Raw genomic sequence first — 10,726 nt, 5'->3', positions numbered from 1 at the left:
GTTGCAGCCAACTTATATTAGAGCCCGTCCCCCGAAAACTACCACTGACCACCCTCGCATTGTAGAGATCAGACTCAGATCTTCATCCTCCATCTATCTCGCTCTCTCCTTCTCCAACGTCTGGGAGAAAATGGGGAGAGCTCCATGCTGTGAGAAGGTGGGGCTGAAGAAGGGGAGGTGGACAGCGGAAGAGGATGAGATCCTGGTGAAGTACATTGCTGCTAATGGAGAAGGGTCCTGGAGATCACTGCCCAAGAATGCAGGTCAAACAAGAATATATATACTTCTCTCATGTTCAAATGGATTCGGAACATATGCATAACTATATCTTCTTGAGCATGGGATGGTTTCTAATCTGTTTGTATTGTTCTTTCTTTCTTTGCTTTGCTATTTTTTGGTATTTGGGGTTTGGAAGGGCTCTTGAGGTGTGGAAAGAGCTGCAGACTCAGATGGATAAACTACCTCAGATCTGACCTAAAGAGAGGTAACATTACTAGAGAGGAGGAGGATATCATCATCAAGCTGCACGCCACTCTTGGAAACAGGTGACCGCTCTAATCCTTTTACCTCCATTTTCATGTTTTCATCGAGAGTGGCTTCTACATGATAGTTTGAGGAAGTTACATATATAAGTCAAACAATGATTTTGGGGATTCTCATGGAGTTCATGGCAAATCCATCTATCAATCGAGGCAGTCCATTACTTTATAATAAACCAAACTGCGTGTTGCTCACATGATGATTTTTTTTGTCCTTTCTGCTGATGAGAGTTGATGATTAATTGGTTCTTTTCTCGCTATTTTACATATTTTAGTCGCTGTGCATGCTTTTGCCTCTCTTCACATGCACGGAGTTTGCCCACATCGACAGAGAGGTGGGCTCACCAGGACAGGATTCATCCCTTTTTTATGCGAATACAGACGACCCTCCTTAAATACGGGAGGTGACAGTGGACCTAAGTGGAAAACGAGGGTTTCTCTGTACACTTTTTGAAGCTTGTAGAGCCTTGTCGTGTTGTAGAAAAGTTGTATGTTCTCGTCGCCATCACGCCTCTCTCATTCTCTCTCTGCTTACCGCCATGGATGTCAGAATCCTTTTAGCTTAACACCAAAACAAACATAATAAAGAAAACAGGAAAAAACTACTAAAGACAACCTGACGTACATGGCTTCTTGTTTATTAATCTCAATCTCTTCTTTTATGTTTTCTTGATTCTTTTAGACTGCAAGTTTTGACTTGCTATTTGCTAACAGGTAAAAGAATAATTAACTTCTTGGAGAGAGAGATAGAGAGAGAATCTGTTTTTAGTTTATTCAGAGGATACCTGTACACAAGGAAAGTATCAATGACATTTTATTGTAGATTTAAGAGTTCAGAGTTTAAGGAAGTATATATATATATATATATATATGTGTGTGTGTATATATATATATATGTGTATATATATATATATGTGTGTATATATATATATATGTGTGTATATATATATATATGTGTGTATATATATATATATGTGTGTATATATATATATATGTGTGTATATATATATATGTGTGTATATATATATATATGTGTATATATATATATATGTATATATATATATATGTATATATATGTATTGTATATATATGTATATATATGTATTGTATATATATGTATATATATATGTATATATATGTATGTATATATATATGTATATAATATGTATATATATATATATAGTGATCTTCTCCCTTTTACTGATCGCAAAACCAATCTGGGAGATGGCAACGATGGAGACTCTACTCTTGACAACGAGATCAACAAACTAGTTATTCTAAATCCTTGCACGCATGACTACTGCATGCGCCGAAGTCCAGTTTGAATCCTCGACGGCAGTAACCGTATCAATAATATGATGTAGAGTTAATTAGATGCGAATATACTTTCTCAATAAGCTCAACCGTCCAGAGCGTTTCAGTTGTCGCATCAAATTTCACGTGACTGCATTAATTTTGACCGATGCCAGTGACGATCAAGGTAAGGAGCGACAACGATGAGTCTCTCATGAAGTCTTTCCTTCTGTCATTGCAGGTGGTCCCTAATAGCCGGCCATCTCCCGGGAAGAACAGATAACGAGATCAAGAACTACTGGAACTCTCACCTCAGCAGAAAAATCCAAAGCTTCCGGCGAACTGGAATGGACAGCGAGGCCGCAGTCTTAGACCTCAGCAAGCTTCGCGGTGGTGGGGGCAGGCAGCAGGGTGCCAGCATTGACCGGTCGGCCATGAAGAAGACCAACACCATGAATAGAGAAATCAGAAGAGATAAGCAAGACATGGCTGACATCCGGCCCCCATCTTCGGTAGTGCAGAGTGATGAGGGTCATATCATGGTTTCGGATCCTGATCAAAACCAACCAGCTAGCAGCGTCACGTTTGATGGGATCACCATGGATCCTAATGAAGAGATGGTAAGTGAGCTTTGGGACACAGATGCTGATATGGAACACGTGCTGTTTGGTCCAAGTGAGGAAAGCATGATTGGGTTGGGGTACACTCAGGTAGCCAGTGGTGTGATGAGCACAAGTAGAGTTGAATTGGCATCCAAGAGTGAGGATGAGATGGGTTCATGGCAAAGGGAGAAGCTCTTGGAGTGGGACTTGGGGGCCAACGAGGAAGCTGGAGAGATGTGGCCATGGATGTGGGACAGTGGAAATGGGGAGTTAACCCTCCGTGGTGTGGATGACTGTGGATACCAAGAAGGCTCGTTAGATGATGGCTGGCTTATTTGAGGTTAGAGCGTCCTTTGGAGACGGTACTTACTGCTCTTCGTGTTAGAAAGGAACAGTTGCGACTTCTAGGAACCATGCAAAGTCATCAGAAAGAGAGTAGTTCTTGTAGAGTGAAGGTGTGCCATCAATGATGCATGTTTTCACAATCTTTTTGGGGTTGTCATTTGAGATTCCTTACCACTTTTCAAATAAAAAGAGGCTCTTTAGGAGATTATGGAATGACGTAGGAAATGTTTGGCTCTTTTGTGTGACGATAATTAGCTTAGAGACCTTTTTGATCCATTCATTTCTGGCTACTCGACACTTTTCTCTTGCTAAGGAAAGCGATGTGAACGCATATCGAATTACAAGTACTTGGTTTACTATTACTCTTAGAAATTTCGAGTCTTTTGAGCTAATCCCAATGTAGCCGTAATTTAACCTCGCATAGGAGCTCTACGAATTCTTCCAAAATTATACTCAAATATTAATTTGTTTTTGAAGAAATTATTGAAAAAATAATTAAGATAGGGATAAATAAAGTATTGCGTGGATTAGATATACAAATGGGGCATTGAAACCCTTTATGTACAGCATAAGTTTCAACGCAATAGATTCTCTTTGTTCAAAAATAATTTATTTAGGAGATCTCATTCTTCTATTGAAATCTATCAAATGGGGCTCTTGTTTTTTAATCTATTTACACATAGCATCTCTTATTTTCTAAATTATGATATTACCCCTAATCTTTATTGTATCGGCTACTGCTATCCTACTATAGCTTGTTAGGATCAAAATTGACACTAAGAGGAGAGAGAGAGAGGGGTTGAATTAGTATTTATGTAAAAATTACATCGATTTGAAAACGAAAACCATTTCGATAAACTCCATATCGAAAAGTGTTTAAGCTTGACTTAAAGTAAGTGTAAAGTGAAGTAAGCAGCTAAGTAAGTAGTAAAAGAAAAGAGCGCACCAGATTTATAGTGGTTCGGTCATCGTGACCTACAATTCTCGATTTCTCTTCACTCGAGGCCATTAGCTTCCACTACCAATCTTCTTTCCAACGAGCGAAGATCAATTACTCTTATAACTCTTTCTCCTTTTTACAAGCTCAGGAGAGTACCTTTACACCCCTCTTTTGTAAGTGTTCCCTCACATACTTTCTTTAGGACTATCACTAAGCTCTAGAAGGAGAGACTATACACTTTAAGAGATTACAACCTTGGAATCCTAGAGTTTTTGTTCCACTTTCATGTTTATTTCATGCAAAAATTTATGGGATATTTATAAACCCCAAATGAATTAAAAAATCGAAGCCAAAATTCAAATCCCTGGGTTTTTGAGGTACTGGTGATACCACCGTCAATACTAGGCGGTTTCACCGCCTATCAATCTGACACTGAGCTGTACCACTACTTGACACACTGACATTGGGTGGTACCACATTGACATTGGGTGGTATCATAGCCCAGTTTGATAGTACCACCGTTTGACATAGTTTGGAAGACTATGTTTGCGTAGTACCACCCCCAATCTGGCGGTACCACCACTTGACATAGTTTGGGAAACTATGTTTGGGTGGTACCACCACCTAGTCTGAGCGGTACCACTACTAGACCTTACTATAGGTCATTGAATGAGCCAAACAACAAGCCCAATTCAGTCCTGATTCAGGCCTAATTAGCCTCTAATTGAGTTGGCATTGTTTCATCCCAAACCAAGATAATTAGTTCTAAACTAACTCAATTTATACATACGATTACAAGCATGAATCCTATATTGTCTAGCATGTCACTAGTCATCCGATATTTTGTTTGATCCTTCAGTGCGTCGTCTTCTCCTTCGGCGTATTACCCAATTGGCATGTTGACTCCCGTAACTTTCGATCTTCTTGGCGTAGTATTCGATCCTTCAGTCTGATGCCAGAACTCATGGCATGAAATTCTTCTACTGGTATGTTGAACGATCCTCTAGCTCGATGTCCAATCTCCTGACATGTTTCACTCCGGCCTAACATTCGATTCCTCCTACTTTAGTCGATTTGTCTTTTCTAATATAAGTTAATCCCGCATCACTTAAAATATAGATTAGATTGTAAACTCATAAATTGATTTCATTATCAAAATCCAAGATTCAACAAATCTCTCCCTTTTTAATGATGATAACCATTTGATGACAGAGTTTAAACAAAACTCCCCCTATCAATATGCTATGTTGAAATAAGGTTGAATTTCAAAAAATGATAACTGTTAACTTTCACATCATTGCATGCATCATAAAATCATGAGTATTGCATATATAATTACATATTATCAACATAACTTCTCCCCTTTTGTCATCAACAAAAAGAAGAAGTACAACTAGCTAAGATTTTCAAAAAATGCAAGCTAGTAAATTAGCAAGTTTTATATCATTTTAGAACATACTGTTGGGAAATCATTGGGGGCGACATCATATGCGCAGCGGAAGAACAAGAAAACAAAATCCCCGATTCCCAAAAAGATGTTCGTCGTCGTGCGAAGATTGGTGCGCAAAAATCCGCAAAACACAAAACTGCGTATAGAGATTGTGTTACCTAGGGAGATCGTATATCCCTGTTTCCTTGCAGATCCTTAGGAGAGGGTGAAGGAGGTCAAGCGTCCTCCTCTCTAGCGGTGATCCACACAGCAGGGTTGCGACGACGCTCCTCAAAACTCCAGGCCTACTCTGAGGTGGAGAGGGAGAGGAGAATAGGAAAGGCAAGCAAAGACTCTAGCCTATGAGGCTGTGAATCCCTCCTATTTATAGAGATCCCGTGTCAAACCCTAATGGGTCCTTCCCTAGTGGGTATTGGATCTGCATCCAATAAGACAAGGGCTCCGTCGGATATCTCATATCCGAACCTCTACTCATCGCAATGCCTACCATTTGTGTGTGACCCTCTAGGCCCAATATCGAGCTGGCCGTGAGTCATACCTGTCAGAACTCCTTCTAACTTAGTGAATTATTATCTCTGTAATAATTCACTCGACTCATCGACTACGAACGTACTAGGCCACTACGTTGTAGTCCCTAGACGATACAGGGGAATCCAATCCATTGGACCTGTCTGTCCTTAGTTACCATGTACCTATAGTCCCTCATCCATCTAATATCCCAGAGACCGTATATCGAGCATGGTGCTGTCAGACCCATACGGTTTCTACTCGAGTCTCACTCTAATCGGATTCTCCCGGAGAACTCTTTCTCTCTCAACCCGAATGACCCTGGTCAGGGATTTGTCTGAGCAAGAACACATAAGATATTCCTCTCATGACGCCGAGAGTGGATGATCCTCTATTGACACTCAATAGCCCTCGTAAGGTCGACTACCACTCCCAATGACCAACTGTACTAGATCTGGGGACAGCCAAACCTAGAAGTCTGGTATCAAAGAGTGGAGCACTCATACAGGACATCCTTGGTGTCTCAAGTCTAAGGACCAGATACACCACTAGGACTACGGAATCGCTGTCTGACAATAAGGCATCATCAACCATCCAGCATTCCGTAAGCGGATCAATCAGTGAACTCATTTTCCAATGAGCACCTGTACTGTATCCCTAGTGTCCCTACACGAGCAGCTATGAGACCAGCTGTATCCATCATATGGACGGGTATACAGCACACCAGTCTATCCGGTTATCACGATGTCCCTATCGAGTAACCTATGACCGGGATCATTTAGGATATGTGTTTAAAGGTGAATCGATCTCATTATCGTGATCTCATCACGATCCGATTCCCATTGCACAAATCCAAGGACATCACAATATATGTATGCATTTATGCATTAGTTATAAAGTGATATACGCCAAAATATAATAAGCAAAAAGATTCTGTATCAAGTCACACGTGCCACCACTCACGTGATTGGCTTGCTGGGCACCTATGACTAGCAATCTCCCACTTGACCTAAAGCCAATCACCTATGTGTCTGATCCCCATCAGACTCCTGTGACGCTCAAAGACAATCTGAGACAACGGCTTTGTCAGTGGATCTTCAATGTTATCTTCGGATGGAACTCTTTCCACTACTACATCTCCTCGGGTTACGATCTCTCTTATAAGTTGGAACCTCCTCAGAACACTTCTAATGAGACCCGGGTTCCCTTATTTGAGTAATCACCCCATAGTTGTCGCAATATAAGGAAGTCGACTTGTCGCTATCTGTATCGACTCTCAAATCTGTGATGAACTTCTTCACCCAGACTCCCTCCTTTGCTGCATCTAATGCAGCAATGTACTCCGCCTCCGTGGTCGAGTCAGCAGTGGTATTTTGTTTGGAACTCTTCCAGCACACTGCTCCTCCATTCGAGGTGTACACATACCCTGAATTCGACTTGCTATCATCGACATTAGACTGAAAACTTGAGTCAGTGAAGCCTTCAACCTTAAGGCTATTACCTCCATATACTAGTAAAAGATCCTTAGTCCTTCTCAAGTACTTAAGGATACACTTTACTGCTTTCCAGTGCTCCAAGCCTGGATCCGCCTGATACCTGCTCGTGACACTCAGAGCATGCGCTATATCAGGCCTAGTACATAGCATGGCATACATGATATACCATATTGCTGAGGCATAAGGTATCATATCCATGTTCGCCCTTTCTTAGAATTTTCAATGCCAAATATTTTGACAATGGTTTCTATGTACCTAGATTGGGACAAGCCAAGCATCCTCTTAGATCTATCTCTATAGATTCTAATCCCCAAGATATAGGATGCTTCCCCTAAGTCCTTCATGGAGAAGTGTCTAGATAACCAAGCCTTTACCGTGGATAGTATTCTTACGTCATTCCCAATGATGAGGATGTCATCCACATATAACACCAAAAAGGTGATAGCGCTCCCACTTACCTTTCTGTATACACAAGGCTCATCTTCGTTCTTAACGAAGTCATAAGATCTGATTGCCTCATCAAATCTTATGTTCCAACTTCGGGAAGCTTGCTTTAGTCCATAAATGGATCTAAGCAACCTACACACCTTATCTGGGCTGTTCTTGGACACGAATCCCTCAGGTTGCATCATATACACCTCCTCCTCGAGGTTCCCGTTGAGGAATGTGGTTTTCACATCCATCTGCCAGATCTCATAATCATAGTGTGCTGCAATAACCAATAGAATTCTGATGGATTTTAGCATTGCTACGGGTGAGAAAGTTTCGTCGTAGTCAACACCTTATCTTTGACGATACCCTTTAGCCACTAGCCTTGCTTTATAGGTCTCTACCTTTCCATCTACTCCGATCTTTTTCTTAAAGATCCATTTGCAACCGATGGGTACAATACCTTCGGGCGCATCAACTAGGTTCCAAACCTTATTGGAGTACATAGAATCCATCTCAGAATTCATGGCTTCTTGCCACTTCCCGGAGTCTATACTCATAATAGCCTCCTCGTAGGTCTGAGGATCAATATCCTCAGCATCCTCTCCTCTAATATGTCTCACATATCTCTCAGGAGGATGAGATACTCTATCAGACCTGCGTAAAGTTGAAACTTGTGTATTAGGTACCTGAACAGACTCGGGCTGTAGAGTGGTGCTTGAGCTTGGTTCTCTAACATCGCTCAACTCTATCATTCTCCCACTGTCTCCGCCAAGAATGTGTTCCTTCTCAAGGAACACTGCTCTCTTAGCTACAAAGACCTTTTTGTCCTCGGGATGATAGAAGTAATACCCACAAGTTTTCTTGGGATATCCCACAAATATGCATCGCTCTGTCCTTGATTCTAACTTATCGGGGTTGTGTCTTTTAATGTGGGCAGGGCAGCCCCAAATCTTAACAACCTTAAGATCAGGCTTCTTCCCTTTCCATATCTCATATGGTGTAGACACTACCGACTTAGTTGGAATTCTGTTCAGAAGGTAAACTGCGGTTTCTAGGGCATATCCCAGAATGAGATGGGTAGGTCAGCGAAACTCATCATGGACCGTACCATATCTAATAATGTACGATTTCTCCTTTCAGAGACACCATTGAGCTGAGGTGTATAAGGAGGTGTCCATTGGGATAATATCCCATGGTCCTTGAGGAACTGAGTAAACTCTGTACTTAAGTACTCACCTCCTTGATCTGATCGAAGAGTTTTGATACTCTTTCCAGCCTGGTTCTCCACCTCATTCTTATACTCTCTGAATTTCTCAAAGGCCTCGGACTTGTACTTCATTAAGTACACATATCCATACCTTGAGAAATCATCAGTAAATGTAATGAAGTAGGAGTAACCTCCAATGGCATGAGTTGACATGGGTCCACATACATCACTATGTATGAGTTCCAACAACTCAGTGGCTCTCTCTCTAGTTCTACTAAATGGAGATTTGGTCAGTTTTCCACGAATGCAAGGCTCACAAGTTGTATATGACACATAGTCGAATGGATCTAGATATCCATCATTTAGCAACTTTTGAATCCTTCTTTCATGGATGTGACCTAGCCTACAATGCCACAAGTATGCACTGTTCAACTCATCTCGTTTCCTTTTGGACACATTTACATTCATGATATGTGGAGTGGTGTCTAACATAAATAAACCATTATGCAATGTTCCTTTCGTGATGATCTTATCATCTAATAATATCGAACAACCATTGTTCTCAAAAACAAATTTATATCCACTAACTGTTAAACATGAAATGGAGATAATGTTTTTGATAATAGAAGGAACAAAATAACATGCATCTAATGCAATAAAAGCTCCACTAGGTAGATGTAGGGCGACCTCGCCAACAGCTAATACAGCAACTTTTGCTCCATTACCCATCTTGAGGTCCATCTCGCCTCTCTCTAGTCTCCTAGGCCTTGCCAGAACCTGCAACGAATTGCATATATGATAAGCACTACCGGTATTCAATACCCATGTGTTATCATAAGAGTCTGACAAATGGAGACTGATCATGAATGTACCTGAAGCTTCATCAAGCTTTTGTTTCGCCCTTTCTGCAAGGCACTCTTTGCAGTTTCTCTTCCAGTGCCCATCTTTACCACAGTGGAAGCACTGGCCTTTGTCCTTTGTTGGGTCTTTCTTAGCAACCTTTGCTTTACCTTGTTTGCCCTTGCCCTTTCCCTTCTTAAGGGACCTTTCTGCTTTCCTTTTCTTTCTGGTCTCACCAGTGTAGAGAACTGGCTTCTCTTTCTTAATAGTACTCTCTGCCTCCCTCAACATATTGAGGAGCTCTGGGAGAGTCACCTCAAGCTTGTTCATATTAAAATTCATTATGAACTGTGAAAAGGAATCTGGTAGGGACTGAAGCACAATGTCCACACACAAGTTATCCTCTAGGACCATTCATAGACCTGTGAGTTTCTCTATCCACTCAATCATCTTTAGGACATGGTTCTGAACCGGTGTCCCCTCAGTCATCCTAGCGCGGAAAAGGCTCTTGGATATCTCATATCGTTGAGTCCTTCCCTGTTCCTCAAACAATTTGCGGACATGTAGGAGAATGGATCTGGCATCAATCTTTTCATGTTGTCTCTGTAACTCTGGAGTCATAGAGCCCAACATATAACACTAAGCAAGAGTGGAGTCATCAATGTACTTCACGTAGCGAGCGATCTCATCCTCGCTTGCCCCTTCCTCGGGCGTAGGCATCACTGTATCAAGGACGTACACGATTTTCTCCGCTGTGAGAACAATTCTCAAGTTACGGAGCCAATCCGTATAATTTGGACCAGTGAGGCGGTTGACATCAAGTATGCCACGTCAGGGATTTGAAAGCGACATTTTTTGAAAATAAAGATGCAGCAGAAATGAATAACATGCAGATTTTGCAAGAAATAAACTATCAAGATATGGACTTCTATCTTAATATGCTCCCGCTATTTTACTATCGAGTCACGCGACACCCTCAGCACGTGAAACGGAAGTCTCCGGCAGACTTCTAGTGGGGATCAGGATCCAATCAGCGTCTTAGTGTAACCTCGAGGGACTCGACCAATCACACTAA

General features: G+C 41.4%; 1 protein-coding gene across 1 annotated transcript; it reads left to right on the top strand.

The window, feature by feature from the left end:
- The first annotated feature begins 10 nt into the window (after window positions 1-10).
- On the top strand, window positions 11-2,995 carry LOC135605126 (myb-related protein P-like). Its single transcript, XM_065094849.1, has 3 exons — window positions 11-263; window positions 416-545; window positions 2,074-2,995. Exons 1-3 carry the CDS (start codon window positions 131-133, stop codon window positions 2,771-2,773), a joined length of 963 nt encoding a protein of 320 aa, XP_064950921.1. The 5' UTR covers window positions 11-130; the 3' UTR covers window positions 2,774-2,995.
- The last annotated feature ends 7,731 nt before the right edge of the window (window positions 2,996-10,726 follow it).

This window comes from Musa acuminata, chromosome BXJ2-2, assembly GCF_036884655.1.
Source record: "Musa acuminata AAA Group cultivar baxijiao chromosome BXJ2-2, Cavendish_Baxijiao_AAA, whole genome shotgun sequence".
NCBI lineage: Eukaryota > Viridiplantae > Streptophyta > Magnoliopsida > Zingiberales > Musaceae > Musa > Musa acuminata.
The sequence above is the reverse complement of the archived record's forward strand: the minus strand, read 5'-3'. Positions and strand labels throughout refer to the sequence as shown.